The sequence below is a fragment of the Rattus rattus genome, chromosome 11 (assembly GCF_011064425.1).
Source record: "Rattus rattus isolate New Zealand chromosome 11, Rrattus_CSIRO_v1, whole genome shotgun sequence".
In the NCBI taxonomy this organism is placed as follows: Eukaryota; Metazoa; Chordata; class Mammalia; order Rodentia; family Muridae; genus Rattus; species Rattus rattus.
Window position 1 is genome coordinate 76,005,083 of NC_046164.1, and position 22,116 is coordinate 76,027,198.

The following is a 22,116-nucleotide window of genomic DNA, read 5'->3' on the forward strand; positions in this document are numbered from 1 at the left end:
GCGTCCCATTCCGTGTGCGAGCCACGTGTTCGTCATCCCTGGAGTAGATGGTGGGAGTCTGGGCTGCTTCCATTTCTGGGTTCTTGGGAAGACAGCAGCAGTGAGCGTGGTGGGGAAGTGAAGTGTCTCTGTGGCAGGGTATTAGCATCTTTGAGAATATGCCCAGGAGTGATATAGATGGATCATATGGTAGATCAATTTTTTTTTTTTTTTTTAGCATCTCGAGGAACATCCACACTGGTTTCCATGGCGGCTGCATTAGTTTCTGCTCCACTATTTGTGCTCTTCTTTTTTCCTCCTCCACGTCAGAATTTGATATAATTTGCTTTTTAACCTAAGCCATTCTGACTTAGGTAAGATGATATCTCAAAGTAATTTGAATTTGCACTTCCCATATGTCTAAGGATTTCGAACACTTAAAAAAATATTTCTTTGCCATTTGCATTTTTTCTTTCAACTCTGTTTCATCCCTTGCTTTATATTTTTTTTCTTTCTCTGGTTATATGGGTTTTTTTCCCCTTTGACTATTCTAAATGTCAAACCTTTTGTTTAGATGCTGAGCTCGTAGGACTTTTTCCGTTGTGTGGCTGCCCCTTCACTTGAATGGTGGTGTCCTTTGCTCTGTGAAAGCTTTTAGCTTCACGGGGTCCATTTGCGAGCTGTTGGTCTGCACGCGTGTCCTGGAGCAGTCCTGTTCGGAAAGTCCTTTCCTGTGCACATCAGTTGACGTGTACACTCTGCTTTTTCCCTCTATCGGATTCAGGGTATCAGGTCTTATGCGGTGGTCCTAGATCCGTTTGGAGTTGAGTTTTGTACGTGGTTGGAGATAAGGATCTAGTTTCTTTCTTCTACACGAGAGGGCAATCCGTTTGATCAGCCGTGTTTGTTAAAGATGCTGTCTTTCCTCTAATGTGCATTTCTGTCCTCTTTGTCTAAAATCAGGTTCCCCCTTATCTTGTGAGACAGGTTTTTCTCTTTGAACCTGGAGCTCTGGGTGGTCAGAGGACCCTCCCTTATGAGATTCATCTGTTTCCTGCCCCTCCCAACCCACCCCTCACACTGCTGGGCTTACAGATGCATGTCGCCATGCCTGTCTTTTATGTGGGGGCTGGGGTCTGAGCTCTGATCTTCATGCTTGAGCAACAAGGCCTTCGCCTGCCGAGCCATCTTCCAGCCTCTCTTTGCTCATCCTTGTCATGGCTGCTTTAAAGTGTTTGTTAATTACCCTGCGTCCGTCCTCTCGATGTCAGTGTGTGGTGCTTGTCTTTGTTCACTGGACCTCAAGTGCATGTTTCCTAGTTTCTGTTCTTATAAATAATGCCCTGGTGGACTCTAGATGTCTAGATCTATTGTATGAAACTCTGTTTTGTTTGGGCCTTGCGTTGGGCTGCTTTTCTGTGACATCATACTGGCTGGGGAAGAGGAGTTGTTTTGATGCTGTCAGCTGAAGAAAGAGATCCCGCTGGGGCCTTCCCTGACATCATCCCATATTAAGGGGCAGGTGGAGGTCTGGCCTTGGTGCTTAACTTTTGCCAGAATGGGTTGATCAGGGCATAGAGTTTTCAGAGTCTTTGGCCTGGAGTAGCAGTCTTACTATCCTAAGGTTTCCTCTTGAGAACTACCATGCTCTGGGTTTTGTCTGGAGAGTGCAGCTTTTGTGCATCTTTGTTTGTTTGTTTGTTTTGTTTTGTGCCATTGGTGTTGCAAGTTCCTTCTTCCCCAGCTCTGTGTTTGGGAAACAAACCCCGGAGGAGTCATTCCCAGGGCATGCCTTGGTCTGTGATCTCTGCCTTCTTCCTTCCAGCTTCTAGTCTCATGGTGTTAGATGTGGAATATCTACGACTTTTACTGGTGTCCCCTGAGAGAAACAGGGAGAAATCCTTCTCCATTTTTTCCAGCAACAAAGCTCTCATAATCGTAAAGAATCTGGTTTGGGAATGGAGAGATGACACAATTAATAAAGTGCCTGCTTTATTTTTTATTTTTTTTTTATTTTTGGTTCTTTTTTTCGGAGCTGGGGACCGAACCCAGGGCCTTGCGCTTCCTAGGCAAGCGCTCTACCACTGAGCTAAATCTCCAACCCCGTGCCTGCTTTATAAGCATGAAGATCTGAGTTTGGATCCCTAGCACCCATGTAAGGAAGGTGGATGTGGTCCAGTGCCTCTGTCACCCTGAGACTGGAGACTGGGGAGGAGACAGACAGATCTCTAGAGCTCTCTTGCCAGCTAGTCTTGCTGTTGGTGAATGCTGGGTTCAGTGAGAGTCTGTCTCAAAAGGTAAGTGGAGAATGATTAAAAAAACCAGGCCATTGGCCTCTAGCCTTCATACAGAGTGCACATACATGCAGTAGGCTGCACATGTGTATACATGGAATGCACACACACACACACACACACACACACACACACACACACACACACTAAGGTAAGCATCTCATTTTCATTGAGAGTAACATGTAATGTAGCTCACAGTCAGGGTACATGCCTTAAGGTTTTAATGAAGTTTTCGTGGGGCACCGGGATGCTTCGTATGCTCCATATTTGCATACGATAGCTTTGCTATCGGACTTTTCACTTTGGATCTTAACTTCCTTTGTTCGATTTTATTGCTGCCCCAACCTCTTCTGGTGTTGGCTATGTCGAGGCTTCAGGGTTGGGCTCGAGATTGGAAATTAACTTCAGCTATCGCTTATCTTTACAGTGTGAATGGGCTGCTCTATCCTTGGAGAATTATTCTGAGTTAGAATTAGATATTCTTGTCCACATCTAGCTACTTGGGTGTCTGGAAAACCCTGATAACCAAGAATCCCCATGGATGCAGTAGAGCAGGGTAATGGGACAGCCAACTGACCACTGACTGCCATAGCTACTTCTTGTAGTGACCAGGGCACTGGCCCAACTTTCCAGGGCAGTGCTAGAGGCTATGTGTCTGGTCTAGTGGCTTTTCCGTCTTTCCTCTGGGTTGGCCTCAGTGGCTCCAGTACACCCCAGTTCCCTGGAGGGCAGTCTCACCATTCTGACTGCTCCAGCCTTGTGGCCTGCAATCTGATTGCTTGTACCAATGGTACCTCAGGCAGTGACACTACAGCCTAAAGTTTCCCTACAGGCTTATGGTGGTGAGAGCATTGTGGGGGATGAAGGTATGCATGGGTTCTGGGTGAAGGATAGAGGTTTTTTTTTTTCCTTCTTCCTGGTTTGATTTCACTTTGGGCCACTGTCACACTTAGGAATTGCAGATAAGTGACATCTGAGAGGTAGCAAGCTGATGAGTGCTGGACTGATGTGGGGGTGCCTGGTGGGAGCAGTGACTGAACACTGAATGATGAATTATGCAAGGACAAGGCCCAAGCAGTGATCTTGGTTACAGTCATGTGTTTTCCACCATGTATTTCCAGGCGGACACTGAGGAGGTTGTACTAGGGCTTGGGTTCAAGACTTAGGAATCCCCCAGGCTGCCTAGGTGCTGCCTCCAGAGCCTGCCTCTGCCTCATCAGCTCAAGGGGCCTTCCATGTCCTCCATGCTGCTGGGGTTGCCTGAAGAGCACAGAATCTACCCTTTCTTTTCTGGTCACCTTTCCCGGTGGCCTTCTGAGTCTGCAGCTGTCTTTGTGTTCCTGCTTGGCCTGTGCTCTTGAAGCCCGTGGCTGTCATGTTCTCTGGTCGCTCCCAGGTTGGTGCTGTGTTGATTTCTGACAGATCAACGAATACTGCCCCCGGGGTGGAGTGTCCTTTCTACTCAGGAGAGCTGATGGCTGGCAGTTGGCCCCCTCTGATGGCCTCCTTTTTGGCTGCATCTCTAGAGGCCTGTGGTGTAGGAAGGGTCCTGGTGGCTCCTCATCGTGATCGGCCTTTCATTCTCCACGGGTGGTCCCTGCACTGTGTCCTCTTTTGTGTGACCAAATCTGTAAACAGGGAGTCCTGCCTTCTATAGCCTCATTCCGGTATGTCCGGGTCCATCCAGCAAGGAGACGCATGGGAACTGATGCATGGGAGATGTGTGGGGCTGGTACGGTAGGTCCTTAGTACAGCACCAGACCTTGCTTATATGTATGGTCCTGGGGTGGAACCCTGGTGGTTTCTCTCAGACGTACAGATTCAGCTCCCACCATCCTCCCGTGCTGTGCCTGGTTTTCTGCTGTCTATGCACGCTTATGTTAGCAGCTTCCTCTGGGGTTCCCCAGTGCACCCTGCGTGCGCTCCGTTCGCAGGATGAGCTGTGCACATTCACTGCTGTCCATTGTGTGGAGCACAAGGGTGGGGCCCTTACACTACTTCCTGGAGCCACCAGGCTGTCTGGGACCGTGGCTGCCCCTCTTAGTGGTAACCCAGATGGACTCTGTGGACACTGACTATCCTTGAAACTCACCAGGGTTGTAGCCACCTTCAGTCAGAAGACTGGCCTCTCCCTGTCACGGTGGGTCTAGGAGAGACTCAGAGAATGGCAGGGAAGGAAGGCATGCCCACTGAAGTTCCCCAGAGGGAGCATGGCCAGGACACGGGACATGTCAGGGGCCTGGGGGAGAGCCTACAGCATAGAGCAGGGACTGAGCCTTCTTCAACCTCGTCTACCCTCATCAGTAGGATGTTCTTTCCCTTTCTTGTGATTCAGGGACCACTTTTGTCTTCTTTGCAATGTACCATGGGATACGGCATGAGAGGTCTGAGGGAAATTGTGGCCCCCTTAAACTTCAGATCTGGCACAAGCAACTAAGGCTCGGCAGGTTAGAATGTGATAGGGCTGAGGTCAGGGAAGGTCACATCTGGAAGAGGAGAGAGAGTCTGACTCACACTGTCCATCCAGACAGGAAGCAAAGGCCTGGGAGTGTTGAAGGGATGGGTTCTCCAGGGTGCTTCAGCGCTTCTTGAAACAAAACAAAACAAAACAAAAAACAAAAACATGTGCTTATTTTCTTCTTGGGGAGAGGAAAAAAAATGCTTGCCCTGCTCAAGTCAGGGAATCACAAGAAGTTAATGGCCAAGAGAAGGGGTCAGATTGTCCCTGAGTCTTTTATCTTTGTGTAGCAAGGAGTGCTTGTGTGCTCCAGGAAGACAGACTTAGTATAAACCGATTTCTGGATCCATTTGGAACAGTAGAAGGAGGGGAGAGGGATCTAGTGGGGCCACAACTGGAGATGGTGGAATTTGCTGGGCTGAGGCACAGAGTGCACAGTAGGCCAGAAGGGTCGCATTCAAGGACTGCAAAGCATGCCTGAGTGCGGGACGTCAGGCTCACCTATGCTGGGCTAGGTGTCTGGAGTCAATTGCTTGCTCATTAGTAGAGTGTGAGTCCATGGAGGTTGGGGGACTGGGCAGTGTCTGCAGGCCTGGGCATGTGCTGGCTTGCCCAAGCAGGGTCTATAGGTCCCTATTTCTCTACTAAGCCAGTGGGAAGGAGGAAGTCCTTACTGTCTGACAAAGCATGTCTCTCCTATCCAGGAGCGGTTGCTCATGAGCCTCTTGCCCCGGAATGTCGCCATGGAGATGAAGGAAGACTTCCTGAAGCCCCCTGAGAGGATATTTCACAAGATTTACATCCAGAGGCATGACAATGTGAGGTAGGAGAATGACACCGACCCAGCCCGACAGTCAATTTACTGGGGGGCTGCAGGGCAGAGGTGACAAGGTAGGGAGGAGGTGGGGGAGCTGGGAAGCGGATGGAAGAGGTAAGCAGGGGAAATAGAAGATTGCTCTAGTTTTGGGGGAGAGAGGAGGTATGGTCGGTCAAGAAGTTCAGGTGGCAGCGGCCCAGCAGGGAAGCTGGTCCCACGTGGACGAGATTGTGGCTTCATAGGTGGCACACGCCAGTTCTCTTTCGAGTTTCTCCCATCAGCACATGCATTGCCTCATAGGGAGATAGATAGACAGGTGATAGGGAAATAGAGCTTTGTCCCAAGACTGGGCTTTTGCAGTGGAGTTTGAAGTGGGGAGTCTCCATTTCTGAATAATGACTGAGTGTTGCTTGAGGTGAGCTCTTCCCCCTCGTCCTCATCTCATCAGCCCTAGGAGGTCAGAGCTGTTGTCTCTGTTTTACAGGCAAGGGACCTGAGTCTTCCACACGAACCAACTTGTGGATACTTTGAAGTTTGCCTGCTTAGAGAGCCTGCTGAAACCATTTGTCCTAACGTATCGTATAGTCTTTTTAAAAAAAAATACTTGTGATTGTAGTTCAGTGCTCTTAGAATAGCTGAGTGTCCCCTGTTGAGGAGTGACACCATGCAAGTGCCACTCGGGAGATGATTGGGCCAACACAAAGCACTTTCTGCCCAGTTGTTCTTTGCTGGTTCTTCTGGGTGTTCGGTGTCAGGATTCCCAGTCTTCGGACCCCGGAGACACAAAAGCACAGGGAAAAAACTCTTATGTTGGGTAGCACAGGCTGGCTCATCCCAAATTTGTTAAGGCTTGTGAACTGTCCAGGTACAAGCCATCCCTGTAGGGAGAGGGGGCATGGCTGATCAGCTCACAGGTACTGCTCCGTGCTTACCTGTGAATCCTTCTACTCCCTGCCATCACGTGCTTCGATAGGGACCAGTGCTGCCCTCCCTCCACAGAGGAAGGGGCTGAAGTGGAACAGGCTTAGGGCCCAGCTGTTTGGAAAGGAGCCACGGAGGCAACACTTGAGCCTAGACGCTCTCCAGAATCAGGGCTCAGAGACTCCTTGCCGAGTTCATGCTTGTTTGCTGTCCCCTCACTCCCGTGAGCAGCTGACACTGCTGCCTGCGGTGTAGAAATCAGGAAATTGAGACTCAGCCACGCGAAACAAATGTGCAGCATGCCCTGAGCAGTGGGCAGAGGGATGGACACAGGATCGGCCGATGCTTGCATTGGCTTTGTGTCCCTCGCCGCACCGCACCTGCTGCTCCTTGTTAGCTGGAAAGGACAGAATCCAGTGCCCTAAGTGCTTACAGAGGAGCGGCAGCCAGCAGAATGTTTCAAAGAGAACTGGGAGGGCATGCTTGTAGGAGGGGGTCATGGTCGAGGGCCTCCTGGTAGCTTGAGTGAGTAGGCATCTTTGGCCTCTGCTTGCTCAACAAAACAAGTAGATAAACAAATACACGGACTAGCACTGTAGCCTCCCCCCTGTGTCTTTGTCAGGTTTCTGTTGCCGTGATTAAACACTATGATCGAGAGCAAGCTGGGGAGGAAAGGGTTAATTTGGCGGACACTTCCACTTGTAGTCCATCACTGAAGGAAGTCAGGGCAGGGAGCTGATGCAGAGGCCTCGGAGAGGAGCTGCTTACTAATGTCTTGCTCCTCAGGGCTTGCTCAACCTGATTTCTTACAGAACCTAGGAGCAGCAGCCCAGGGGATAGGGCCGACCACAGTGGTCTGGGCCTCTCCCCATTGATCACTAATTTGAAAAATGCCTTGCATGCAAGTCTACAGTCCTATCTTAGGGAGCCAATTTTATTAATTGAGATTCCCTCCTCGAAGATGCTTTTAGCTGTGTCAAGTTGACATTAAATTATCCAGCACACCCTGGGAGGGAGAGCGTTGATCAGGGTGATCAGTTCCTCAACCTCTCTGGGGCGGCCTAAACAACCAGCATCTGCCTTTCTGAGAGGTCTGACTCAGCCTGGTTTGCTGGGAGAATAGAGGTTGGGTGTACATTGGAAGATGCCACAGTTTTCATACACATGTCCCCTGCTCAGGATAGAGTGAACACATAGAGTCCACAACTGGTTACTGGGGGCACAGAGCATTGATAAAGGGCCAGAGCATCTAAGTTGAAATAAGTGATGGGGTTGCTTTCTTCCATGAGGCTCCTCTCTGAAGGCTCATGGAGAGGCAGGCAGAGGCACTCCAAACAAAGGAGGAAGAGAGACCTGTAGACACAGATCTAAGAAAATGCCCAGGACGGATTATCGCTGCACAAGAGAATAGAAATAACGCTCACGAAGACAGACAAGAATTATGCACATGAAAGATGAGAATTTCAATGAGGAAATAAAAGCAAAAAAAAAAAAAGAGTAACCAATCAGAAGGCTCAAGACTGTAGCAACCAAATATAAAATCTCCTACAGGAGAATAGAGAATCAGGCAGAACAAAAGGTCAGTGAACTGAAAGACAGGTCTCTGGAAGGGTCCAAAAGGGAAGAAAGAATGGAAAGTCACCATTGGGCCAACACACATGTTATAGGGGTTGCTGAAGGAGAAGAGTGGGAAAAACACGTTTTCTTTTTTCTTTAAAGCTTTTCAGAGTGACACGTGGAGCAGAAATCGGCATGCAGAATAGGAAACATATACGACACCAAATAAGACGAATTAAAGAAATTGACATGGTAAAGTTCTGAACAGTTAGAGATGAAGGGAGGATTTCAAAAGCAACGTCAGGAAAGTGTTTTCCTGTAAACAACAGATTCCCCATCAGGTTTTCAGTGGATCTTAAGGACAAACCACGCAGGGCAGAGGAGGAAGTGTTGTAGTCTGGACGTTTAAAACAAACCATGGAAACTGCACAGACTAAGGGTGCTGTGACTGGCAAAATAGTCTTCAGAAATAAAGGCAAGACGGAGACTCAGTCGGATAGTTGAAAGCTGTGGGAGTCTCTTCTGCATCAACACAGTGCATAGGAAGTCATGAAACACATTCACAAAGATGAACATATATGTTAGTATAGATATGTTATACCTGTTGTGAAGGTGAATAGTTTTTTTATTGTGGTTGCACAAAGGGTAAAAGCCTGGCTAGTGAGATGCTCGTCAGGCAGAGCTGTCGGATGTCATGACTGATCACCTGAGTTTGATTCCCCAGAACCCACAGAGAACCAGGGGGAAGCAAGGGTGGCCATGCCCTCATCAGCCCAAATACACTTCCCTCAGAACTCTCAGAAGACGTGGCATTTTATAATGGTTAAAGAGCGAGTTTACAATAATAGTCATAACGCACACCCGACTCAAAAGTACTGAAATATGCCAAGTGAGTATCTGTAGAACTGAAAGGGGAAATAGCCATCAAATCAACAGTAATTCACTTCCAATAATGTACAGAAGAAGAGAGAAGAAGAAGAAGAAGAAGAAGAGGAGGAGGAGGAGGAGGAGGAGGAGGAGGAGAAGGAGGAGGAGGAAGGGGAAGAAGAAGAGGAAGAAGAAGAGGAAGAAGAAGAAAGAGGAGGAGTAGGAGGGGGAGAAGGAGAAGGAAAGGGAGAGGGAGAAGGAGAAGGAGGAGGAGGAGGAGAGGGAGAAGGAAAGGGAGAGGGAGAGGGAGAAAGAGAAGAAGGAGGAGGAGGAGAAAAAGAAGGAGAAGAAAAAGAAGAAGAAAAAGGAGAAGAAGGAGAAGAAAAGGAGAAAAAGAAAAAAGAAAAAGAAGGAGAAGAAGAAAGAGGAAGGAGAGAGAGAGAGAGAGAGAGAGAGAGAGAGAAAGGGAGGGAGGGAGGGAGGACTCTGACAGCACTATGGACTTGGTACTAGTAGACAAAACAGATCGTACCACCCCACTCTCTCTTCTCAAGTGCTTGTGACTCTCTCTAACACAGGTCACATAAGGTCACAGGAAAATCCTAATGGATATGAGAGAAGTAACTCATACCATATTTCCTGACCTAATGGCACCATATGTTCTGACTTCAAATCATATTGCAAAACTGTCATGATTGAAACAGCGTGGCTTGAGAGCAGAGACTTGACAGGATAGACTAGAGTAAGAAGCCCAGAAGTGAACCCATACACATGTACTAGAGTGACAGTGGAATAAAGACAGAGTTATCTTCAATAGTGCTAGAAATACTGAACATCCACAGATAGAACAATAAAATCGGACCCTCATCGGATACACTACACAAAATCAATTAAAATCGATTCTGACTCGAAATATATAAAATCTTAGAAAAACACTCCCAAGTTCTCTGACGCTGTTTTTGGCGACAATTTCATAGCAGCGAGAGCAGGGATAACTGGAATTAGATCCAGCTTAGTGATTCACCAAACTGCTGCAGTCACCCAGGAATGTTTCCTCAAGAGAAACCACTAGGCATCAAGACTGGGGCTTTGTGGCTTCTGTGCCTGCCCTGTGCTCATCCTCGGTAGTTCCACAGCCCCTGGAGGCTGAGAAGGTACCTCTTCAAAGCCCTGCTTAGCCTCAGCAGTGTCTGATGGCCTGGGGAGTCCCTGCCAAGTCTTCTGATTGGCCTTCTCCAGCAGCCCTGACTCAGCCCTGCGTGAGCCGCTGCCAGACTCAGGGGTGATCCCTGAGCACTGCATCTGCTTCCAGCAGTGGTGACGGTTGAGGCAGGCAGCAAGGCGACTGGAAGGAATGAAAGGAAAAACCCGGCACTGAACGAACAGTGCTGCTTTGAAAAGGTCTAGGCACAACTGTGGGAATTTCAGAAGACCAAGCCTCGGCCACATTAGTTTACAAATCACCAAACAGTCGAAACCAGACAGTCCTAACCCGGGGCCCGCCAGATGGGTGCCGGGAAGACTCTGATTTCCAGAATTGCTGTCTTGTGTTCTCAACAGAAATATATTAGACATGCTGCAAAGCGTATGTATGTCTCATACATGGGCGAAGCAGGCAGCCAGCAGAAGCTGTCCCGAGGAAGCCTAGACGTTGGGATTCTTAGACAAACATCTGAAGTCAGCGATTTTTGAATGTGCTCAGAGAACAAACTGTGTCTGTGCAATTAAAGGAAGCCATGGCGATGTTTTCTCACCAAACAGAGAATACCAGCAGAGTAGACATTTTAAAAATAACCAAATCAAACAGAGCTTCTAAATTTAAGATATACCAGTGAAGTGAGAAAAATTATGGAGGGGGCTCGATGGCTGACTTGAGCAGGCAGCGCGAGGATAAATGATCTTAATGACAGAGCCACAAGCCGCTCCGGGCTGCAGAGTGATGGGATACGGAGAATGCAAAGGATTTCAGAACTCTGTGGGGGACTGCCAAGTCTATCAACGCACACATGATGAGATTCCCTACACAAGGGAGGAAGACAGGATATTTGAAGAAATAATAACCAAAACTGTGACTTACAAAAGCAACAACAACAACAACAGAAACAACAATTCCTACCATACCAATCTGTCTATGCAAGAGTCTTGATGTGTTTCAAATTAAATAAGCTCAGATCCCACACCGAGGTCTCTCCTAGTCAAAGTGACAACAGCCAGAGGTGTGGGCAGAATCAGAAGCAGCAGGAGAGAAAGGACTCCATTTAGAACTGATCTTGGGTGAGACAGTGCCTGTCTGATGGCAGTAGGAGCCAGAAGTAAGCAGGAGGGTTCATCCAAAGGCAGAGGTAGAATGGTACGAATTCTGTATCCTTCAGGGCACGGGGCAGCAGCACTGACCCCCTATTGGAACTCCATTCCCTCAATATCTCCTGATCACCCCATCCTTTTGTCAGGTAAAGCTGGCCTGATCCTAGCCGGCAGTGACATTCCCCACCCATCTTCCTGTTTTACCACACTTAAATATACTTAGTATACTTCAAATGTCCCCTTCTCCTGGCCAGAAGGAATCCTGAGGGCAGAGATGATTATTGAAATCTCCCATTCATGGACCTCCCAAGCACCTGCCCAGCCTAGCTGGCCCTCAGCGAGCTACTGACAAGTATAAGTAACACTTAAACCATCGCGAGTGGATGGCCCCGTGGAAACGGTGTTTTCCAGGCACGGCAGGGCTGATGCACGTCTGAACTCACAGAGGTTGTGACGACACAAGGCCTGCCCAAGTTCAAGGCAGACAAAATCCCGGCACGGAGGAGAGAAGTGGACAAAAGCCTAATGGTTGCCGAGAGGCAGATAAATCTCTTTCCTTCAGTGGAATGTCTAGACTCACGCTCAGAAGTGGTTGGCCAACAAAATGGATTCCGTGTGTGTGTGTGTGTGTGTGTGTGTGTGTTCTATGTGTGTGTATATTGTATTATGTGTGTGTTTGTGTATGTTTGTGTGTGTATTATGTTGTGTGTGTGTGTGTATGTGTATGTATGTGCACTTTTTAAAAAATCGCTTTTAGGGTTTTTGTTTGTTTTAGACAGAGGGAGAAGGAACACGAAGTTATGGGGATGGGTTGGGGGAGGAGCTTGGAGAGGGAAAGAATGTTATTAAAATAAACTATGGAAATTTAAAAGCAACAGCAATAGATGTTACTGCACATGACTGTAAACAGGCTAAGTCTCATTTCCACATCACAGATGAGAAAGGCACCAGAAAGAACTGACAGTCCCCTTGCTGTAGCTCTGCAGTAGGACCACCTTGCTCCCCTCCAGTGCTGCCCAGCCTGGGTTATCTTCGGTGGCACCCTCTCTTGCCTGCAAGAACTCTCATTCCTTTTTTTTTTCCCCCCAGAGCTGAGGACCGAACCCAGGGCCTTGCACTTGCTAGGCAAGCGCCCTACCACTGAGCTAAATCCCCAACCCCTCATTCCTTTTTATCTGACATTTGTGGCTCCAGTGGAGGGTACTGTGGCATAGTGTCTACTTTCTGCAGGTTCTGGAGTCGCAGGAAGGCTCTGAATATCTGACCAGCATGTTTTCAGACAGACCCTAGGGCTGAAGAATGTTTAAAGACGAGATCTATGTGATTTTCACCTCTCAGATATTTACAGGATATATTTTAATTTTGAAAGAGGAAACAATAGGAGCTATCATTTTTAGAGTCTTATCATCTGTAGAAAACCGAGCATGTTCAAGACTGACCCCAGTTCTGCACTAGATAGACCTCAGGAGTGCTAGGAGGGTATCATGGGGGGACTATGGACCATCTGTGCTGTAACTTAGGGATTTGGCTCAGGTCCTCTGATGGTCACGTGCATCCAGGTAGCGGAAGAAGAAGATGGTTGCTGGGGAGGCACATTTCCTTACTTGAAAGCTAGCCACTCTACTCCCTGCTCCGGGCCCCAGCGTAGATGCAGTTATGTGAGCACCCTGGGAAGGGAGCAGGTCTACTGGGCAGCTAGCAGGAGCTTCCCGTGTGGGTGACAGGTCAGCATGCGGGATGGCAAGCTCCCATAGCCCAGCAGCTAGCTGTAGCCAAGAGGCGTGCCTTGTAGCCTAGGTCTTCCAGCCTGTAAGAGAAGAAGGGAGTTACGCAGTGTGCTTTGAGGAGCAAGTGGCGGCGTGGATAGAAAAGGCTATGCGACTCACAGGTCACAATTTTCTAAGCGACCAAGAAGAGGTGACACGCATCCCTTTCCTCTTGCAGCATCCTGTTTGCAGACATCGTGGGTTTCACAGGTCTGGCGTCCCAGTGCACGGCCCAGGAGCTGGTGAAACTGCTCAATGAACTCTTTGGCAAGTTCGATGAGTTAGCCACGGTAAGTACTGTGTTCGCCTCTGTTCTGTTAGGCCGGGCAGCTTCTGGAGTGGTGCTCTACCAAGCCAGCCTCTGCATTTGCAGCACAGGAGTCTCACTGGCCCACCTTAGGCCGGAGCCCTGCATCCACACCTCACTGCCTCTGTTGGTGCCTTCCAAGGCATTCCGATAGAATCGTGTCCTACAGGCTGCACTCAGCCCTAGCTGGCACTGGCTGTCAGCCATTTCTGGTGCCACAGCTTTCTCTCTACCTGAAGCAACTTTGACTGTGCCTCTGCTGGAGCTGGCCTTGCTCTGGCCTTAACCACCGTTCTGGACAGGAAAATGGCTGCTACTTCTTCCCCAGCCCCTGCTGAAGCTACTGTTGCTGCTGATGTTACTGCCTGCTTACTCCTTCTCCTGCCCTTTGACTGTTGACTCTAGGAATGTTGGGAATGCACAGCGGGCCTCCTGCTGAAATTTGGCATAAGTGGCAGTTCAGCCTCAGGAAGGATGGCACTCTGTCCTTAGGCTCTGTGTCCTTACGGAAGAGCCTGGTTTGCAGTCTTATGAATCCTTTGCAATTCTGGAACTTGTATCATGTAGGCAGAAATCCCTTGTAGCTCATCCATTTTGTAGATCTGCAGTAATGTTGGCTCCTGTGTAGGCATGGGACAGCTTCCACAGGACACGAGCCATACCCTAGGAAGAGTGGGACCACTGAGAGTAGGAGGAAGGGAGCAAAAGGTCGAGGTGGGAGCATTGGGGTGCTACCACCTGCATGAGCGTCCTTTGGTCTTACACCCTACCACCGATGGCGAAGGAGTGTGTGGGATAGAGTTGCCCAGGGGACATGGATACCAAGGGACTGAGGGGTGGGGGCTGGCACAATCAGTGGAGGCAACGTGGAAGGAATTCTTGGTGATGTGGGGTTGGGCAGCCAGGACTGGCCTATGACAGCCCAGAGCTGACATTTGTCAGAGCGGTGCAGTGTAAGTTGAGTAATGAGACTTGGAGAGATGGGTTACGTCATTGGCAAACAAGAGGGGGCCGGTGTTTGACTGCAGGTGGGAATAACCCCGAGCTTGCCTCAGGCAGCTGGGCAGAGTTGAAGGTGGAATGGGTAGGCAGCAAGGATTTTAGACAATGCTCCCTTATCTTGGGGATACTATTGCTGTGATAAATACTATGGCCGAGAGGAAAGGGTTTATTTGGCTTATACTTCCACATCATAGTCCATCATTGAAGGAAGTCAGGGCAGAACTCAAACAGGGAAAGAACCTGGAGTCAGGAGCTGATGCAGAGGCCATGGACGGGTGCTGCTTACTGGCTTACCCATCATGGCTTGCTCAGCCTGCTTTCTTATAGAACTCAGGACCACCAGCCCAGGATAGCATCATCCACAGTGGTCTGGGTCCTCCCCCATTAATCACTAATTAGGAAAATGTCCTACGGGCTTGCCTAAGGCCAGGTCTTATGGAGGCATTTTCTCAATTGAGGTTCCCTCCTCCCAGATGATTTTAGCTTGTATCAAGTTGACATAAAAATGTCTCACATTCCCTTTGTGATGTCCCATGGGGTGTTGCAGGGGTAAAGCTCTTGGAATTGAAAGGTAAAGTTGTCTGTGTTCCTAAAGATTCCTAAATGCTTTCTGGAGCACCCAAGGATGTCCTAGCCAGGGTACTATAGGACCCCTAACTGGGAAAGACCGCCTCCACTGGGGAGAGGTAGACTGTCTTTGTTGGTTGGTTGCTGGGGTTGCTTATCTGTGAGGCCTTGGCTGGTTGTCCCTGGGTCTTGTCCCCCTGAGTATAGCTTTGCCTGTCCTCATACGAGCCACCCTTACTGTCTGAGGTGAACCCCTGGATCTTACTGTGGCGTAAAGAATTTCTGGTTCCACAGGACAGAGAAGCTGTGGGGAGACCAGGGGAGCATGGCCGTCCTGCAGCTCACTGCAGTGAGGGCGGGCCTACAGCTCCTTAGCACATCTTGACAAGGTATGGGCTAGCTCTGAGGAGACACTGCAGCCTGGAGGTCCCACAGGTGGAGTCAGTGGTGTTCTAGGTCTGTCTTTGACTTCTACTCTTCACCAGGAAGCTCTTTCTTTGGAGGCTTCTGGTCAAAGGGGTCAAAGTTGGTCTTACCAGGGCCTTTTTGCTTTCCTGTGCCCCAATCTTGTGCTGCCTAAGAGTTAGGACCCCAGCTATGCAGTTCATCCAAGTCCCGGGGCCAGCATCTTCTCCAGATAGAACCATTTTCAGTCACTCCAGGCGTCTGCCCTTCCCCTTGTGCACTCCTCCAGGACTCATGTTGCTTTCCTGCAAGGCACCTGCTTTGTGTCCCCAGCTATCACTGGTGGTTATAGGAGCTGCTGCGGATGGTAAGGCTGGAAAGCCTTTGATGGCTGCTGCATGGGCGTAGATGTCTTGGCTGTGTTTCCTGCCAAACCTGGGCCAGCGTCCTCCGAAGGGTGGATGATTTACACTTCATGAGTCACTTAGGGATTGTAACATTGGTGTTGTATCTACAAAAATCTTTCTGTGGTCAAGGATTGGATAGATCTCCTACCTGCCTTTTCCTGTGGGAATTGTGTACTTAAAGGTTTTCCTCTGTGTCCTTTCCGTTCTTCGCCAGCACGCACTGCTCCAGGCACATTCGTGTTGCAGCTTCTGGTTGTAGTAAAATCGGTTGCAATGCAGCTCCATGTTGGGTGATGCCCCTGGCCTCCTGGCTAAGGTGTCCCCTGACCATTTACATCAGTGTCATGTTGAGGTCCCCATGGAACCCCTTGTATAGCACTCCCAGGCCGAGCTGCCACAGCTTTTATTCTTGGGGCTCCTTCGAATACAGAACTCCCAATTCTAGACAGAAACCAGACGTATCATTCTGGCTCTAGATTGCCTTCTGAATTCCCTGGATTTGGCTGGTGCAGAGAGCTCCAGGTGTCTCTGAGAAACTGGGCATTCGGAACTTTACAGTTCCCATGGCTGACTTGGCTCCCCAGTGACTTAAGGAGAACCATCTCCTATAACACGACGTTTTGTTGTGAAGTGCTGGTTTGTTCCCAGGGACATGTGATTGAGCTCAAGAGAGTATCTTCCAGGTTTTTTTTCCCTAGACAAAATGCTTTCAGTGGGCCTGTTTGGTCTTAAAGCAGCCACCCACCAGGGTACGGGTAGGAGCCCAGCTGAGAGCTCAGAGCCTGGTGGGAGGAAGGATGGGCTGTGTCACCGTGTGCTGATGCCGCTGCAGTGATGGTATACACTGAGGACTCTGCTGTGATGGCAGGGCACAATAAGCAGCACCCCACAGCTGGCAGAAGATAGATCAGCGGGTGCAGACGCCCTCCCCTCCCCTCGGGGCTGGGGCTGGGCCTACCCTATATATCACAATATATCCAATTGTGATTTCTGTCCTCAAAATCAAAGTAGAACTGTAGGAGCATGGACTGAAACTTTTAGACTTGGTTGCACTTGACAAGAGTCGGAAGAGGTGGCCCAGTTCCACCCTGTGACGGGCAGGCCAGGGTATCACATCATATTCATTCCTGAGACAGAGGGGAAGCTGAAAGGGTGAAGCCACCTCCACGGGCCCTTGTGGTTTCAAACCCTGTCTCCTGAGAGAGAACTGGTACCCTTTCCTCACAGTCACAAAGGCCATCGTTGTGAAGGTTTGCTTATGGCCTCTGACCTTTCTCCAGCTATCTGTAGAGCGGAGGCGCCACTGGCCCTCCCGTTCATCTTATCACCTTGTGTGGCGGTCACTGGGCAAGCCACACTCCTTTCCGAGTCAACTCTGAGGTCTGAGTTACTACTAAGGAGCTTGGCACACAGCAGAGGCCCCGTGAGTTTATCCAGTGAGACAACACAACCCCTGAGGTGTCTGCTTCTGTGGCCTTTGGGCTCACTGGCCTGGGATCTGAGAGCGGTGAACCTCTGAGGGTGCCCACAAATGAGGGAGGGGAGGCAGAAAAGGGACTCAGCTGACTGAGCCTGTCATCCCTGGCCGCAGCAGCCTCTGGGACAGATGCCGAGTGGGCTGGGAGCTGAATAGCACTGTGGAGAGACAGCGTGCACTTGCATTTGTGTTTCCTGAGGGCTCTGTTTCCCAACTGTGACAGGCACTAAGCACCCTCATTTACTGTTTTCTTTCCTAAGGCTGTGAGAGAGGGCTTTGGAGTCTGGCTGGATGAGCCTTTGGAGGGGAAGTCAGTGGAGATGCGGCTCACAGATATGTCTGGGAAGATGTGCTCCTCTGATTGGCCTTTGTAGGCGATGTGGGCAACATGTGGAAGCGGGGTGGGCTCCCAACCTGGGGTATCCATTGTGCAGTGGTCCAGCCTTAGCGGTGGATAAGGCGGTCTTTGGAAAGATCATGACATCCTGTAAATTCTCTTCCCACGAGGGGGGTGGGGGTTCTTCCTTGTTACTTTGCTAGGGACTCAAAGGGTGGCTTCCAGAGCCTGATCCAGAAGCACTCATCCAAGTCCCAAATAGCAGGACATCTTCGTTTTACTCTCTGGCTTTTGTGGTCAGCATCTGGGAGCGACTTGTTAAAGCCCATGCTTATGTGCGGAACACTGGGACTGGAAGGTGGGACCTCAGTTTCCCCTACCTTGACCCTCCTGAATCTTCCTCCAATCCAGTTGAGATTTACCTTCATAGCTCTAAGACTCTGGTTTCATATACCCCCTCCTGGCCCCATGCTAGCCACAGCCTCCGGGAACCCTGCGAGGTTCCTGGCCTTGTTGCATTTCCTTCATGAAAGCTCATGGGGCAGCCTTGTCAGGTCCTACTGGGTCAGGAAGATATGAGAACTCCCTTCATCCCCACCCAAGGGAGGCATAGTACCTTGTGAGTCTGGTGTCTTTGGGGAAAGATATTTGTTGAGAAGAGTCTGTCTTGTGTGGGAGACTTTGTGAACAGAGAAGAGGTTTAAACAGTGTGGGTCGCCTTCTTCCCTACTTACTTCAGGCTCCTGACTGGCTGCTCTTGACTGATGTCCACCATAAGGGGTGCAGGGTGATGGCTGTGTTCACTTCTGGGTACTGCCTAAATCTCACAAGGCCTGCAGCCGCTTCCTCTTGGGGTGCACCTTCTGAAGAACAAACCCAGCTCTCTTTTCTGCTTCTCCGGCTTCTCATTCCCTGCTGTTCTAGTGGCTTGGAGGGCCCTTAAGAGAAAAATACTCTTGTTTCTTCCCATCGCCTGGAAGCATCCCATTGTCTGGCTGAATCAAAGCTTGCTGTCTGTTCACAGCCTGATGGGCATCTGGGTTATTTCTGGGCTAGGTTACACCAGATAAAGCTGCTGGGCGCATCTGTTTAGAAAAGTCTGTGCGGATGAGTGCTTTCTGTTTCCTTGTGTGAATACGTAGGAGTGGGCTATGACAAAATACGCTGAGTTTACTATATTTAACATTTTAAGAAATGAGTACGGCACCTTCCAGACTGCCTAGTGCCATCTTCTGTCTGCAGCTACAGTGTTTGGGTTCCAGTTTCTCTGCATCTTCATCTGCTGTGGTGGCTAGGTTTTTAAATGGGCGTGTGGTCTCCCTAGTAACAAACCATGGGTATCTTTTAACTGCTTATTGGCCATCAATGTGTCATCTTTGGAGGAGTGTCCAATCAGGTGTTCTCCATCACCCTTCTTTCTAAGTTGGGTTGATTGGAAATCATTGTTTATTATTCATAATTAATATATACCAATCAAAACAGTCTAAAAATTTAAGAAACAGATGAAATATGAAGATTGAACCAATAACAGTTGGTCAGCCCTTAGACTATGTAAATGTTGAATTTTTTTTTTATTTTTGGGTTTTATTCCATAGGGGATTCATTGTACAGATTGTTGTGATTCTAACCATCATTATACGATGTATAGTTTCATAAAAAATCAACATGTTGTACACACAGGTAAACACATATGCACCAGTCTACATACATACTTATCTATAGTTCATATGTTAGGAAACGTGAAACCCCCAAAGAGAAAAGAAACATAAAGAAAGGCAAAACACTAGAATATAAAACGGAATTTCCCACACAAAATCAGAGTTACAGACCCAGCCTAAAAGCGAGCAGTCATATAAATCACAGGGAAAGCCACGTGTGTAATAAACAGGGAAAAGAAACGTACTGCCGTTGGCGTGAGCCCACTTGTTCAGTGGACTTCTGCCTTGGTAACTGTCTTAGCATTGTTCATTACTTCGTGGGGAAATTGAATGGAAGGCAAACAGAGTTTCTATCTGAGCCGCCACACGTATGCAGAGCGCCCTTCCACAGAACAGCGCTGGTCCCTGGAATTTTGTCACATTACCTGCCTTTGTCGGCGTCTCCTGTCTGTGTTTCCTTGTGATTCAGCCAACACTGTTTCAAAGCTGGCTATAGATGTCATATGACCCACCGCATCCACAGAGGAAGTAGGGAATGCGTGTGGTAAATATTTAGGAATGAATAAGGTAAATCTCACTTACCCCATCCTATATGCTTTACCTGGAGACACCTGTACTTAGAGAAGCGATTCTCTTTCACTCTTTCCTTTTTCATAATTTACTTTTGGTTCACTTTTTAATTCTTAATTGTTTTAGTTAGGGTGTCACCGTGTTGTCTGAGCTGGCCTCAAACTCATATCAGCCTGTCTTAGCCCTGTGGATGCTGTTGAGATCATAGGTGTGAGTCATTGTGCCCCACCTAGGGTTTCATAATGGTCTACAAGCAAGCTCTTCTTCAGACACATGGCTTGCGATGTTATGGTGGGTTTTTATTCCTTCTAGTAGAATAGCCTTAAGTGCCAGAAATTTTAAATTGCATATCTGCTTGGTTTTTATTGGTTTTTTTTTTTCTTATTTTTGTTATGGATCACCAACCTTGTGTTGTGAATGAATTGGCTGCCATTGTGCTGCCGTCTCAAGGCCTCTTGTCCTCTGCCTGCTCCTGCCAGATCCCCCAGTCTGGTCTCCCTCTGCCTTCTTGTGCTCTTCTTTCTCACTTTCTCTCCTCCCCTTCCTCTGTGTCTCTCCCCACCCTCATCCCAGAGGGTTTTCCTATTTCAGATCTTTCACTGAGTCACATTTATGGTAAGTCATGTCTTCATTGACTAGTTAAGGTGATATCATGGATATTTTTGAGGGATATATATTATATATAACACATATGAAATTATATATATATATATATGTATACTAAACTCATTTGCTCTGTATTTTGGTCTTTTGCTGAAAGAAATGAGACTGCTATGACTATTTCAAGGGATTAGTTTAGTGAGAAGCTAAATAACGAAAGTCCAGTAATATAAAATCAGAACCTCTAGCCCGGTGTATGCAATGAAGGTAATAATAATGATTGCCCTGTTTACCAGGGAGACACACACACACACACACACACACACACACACACACACACACACACACACACACACACACGAGGTCATCTGTGAGAACAGCCCGAATATCTGGAATTTCAGTGTGAAAAAGATTAGCGTATTCTCTTCAAAGATATTAGCTCATTTTTCTTTAATCCCATCAAGTTCTTAATTCGTAACCAGATAACGTTTGCTGCCGAAAATGTCCATTTGCTAGCCGAGTCTGTTTTAGAAAACTGTCAATTAACTGCTCTCTCACTACCCCGATGATTAAATCAGACTCCAGCTCTGTGGACGCTCACTCTTCTGCTGCTCACCAGCTGTGATTTGATTTTCTGCCCCCTCTCCCCTTGCGCGTGCGCGCACACACACACACACACACACACACACACACACACACACACACACACACACACACACACACACACACACACACACACACACACGAACAAGTGATCCTTAAAGTGACCCTGACTGGATCACGGGTGGCAGAATAGATGAGTGTAGTCACTCTTTATTTTGTGAGGTCTGTATTCAAGCTGAAAGCAACCCAAGTGGTTCCCCCATCAGATACAATGTATTTCTTATAAAATCTCTGTGTGTTTGTTTCCATACATTTAAAGAGACACTGTTCTTAGGGAAACACAGTGCCCAAGAAGGGCAACTAATCTTGGTCCCTTGTTTTGTTTGCCAGCTACGCCTGCACGGTCAGTAGGGCTAAATAAATCTAGTCAAACTCTTTGCCTGGCCAAAGTCCCACAGACTTCCCGATATGGTTTACCATACATTTTGAGTTAACTTTTCTATACGATCTGAGGTATAGATCAAAGATCTTTATTTGCCTGTAGGATCTCAACATTTGGCTGAGAAGATCAGCCACTAAATCACCTTGTCAGAATTTTAGGAAACTCACATTTCCATATATAGCTGGGCAAGAATGTTTCTAGATTTTTGATTTTATTCCATTGCCCCACATGTCTACCCTGACACCTAACTAGGTCCTATAGCTTCATGGCAGTCTGTGACGAGGAATTCCAATTCCACAAACTCTCAAGTTCTTTCATCAAGGTGAATCTGGCTACTTCAGGCCCTGTACTGTTTTAATAAACTATTTTAGAATTATTTCTCTGGTTCTACAACAAAGGCTACTTGTTAAAACCGCACCTTGAATCAATCTGGTGAGAACCAGTACCTACAGATGTAGAGACATCTGGCTCACGAGCGGAGTTCATCTATCCCTTGGTACAACCTGTTTAATTTTCCTTCAGAGAAGTCTGACTTTTCAACGTACAAACGCTTCATGCATTTTTTTCTTTTTCATGTTTCGAAATTTCCTCAGGTCTGTCCCTAAGTAGAGCCTACTTTTGACAGCATAGTTCATGTTGATTTTTAAATTTTAAATTATAATAGTTTTTTAAAAGTTGTTCTGAAGCTTGCAATAAACGGTTTTCTACTGCAGTTTTGAAATTTCCACTGGGTTTCCCACCTAAACGATCACTTTTGCACAGGAATATAGCTTAGTTT

General features: G+C 48.1%; 1 protein-coding gene across 1 annotated transcript in view; it reads left to right on the forward strand.

The window, feature by feature from the left end:
- Positions 1-22,116, forward strand: part of Adcy1 (adenylate cyclase 1) — a 105,844-nt gene that overhangs the window by 32,161 nt on the left and 51,567 nt on the right. The window contains exons 3-4 of the mRNA XM_032916983.1: positions 5,436-5,554; positions 13,142-13,253. Of these exons, the coding sequence (XP_032772874.1) occupies positions 5,436-5,554; positions 13,142-13,253 (231 nt within the window). The remainder of the gene's footprint in view (positions 1-5,435; positions 5,555-13,141; positions 13,254-22,116) is intronic.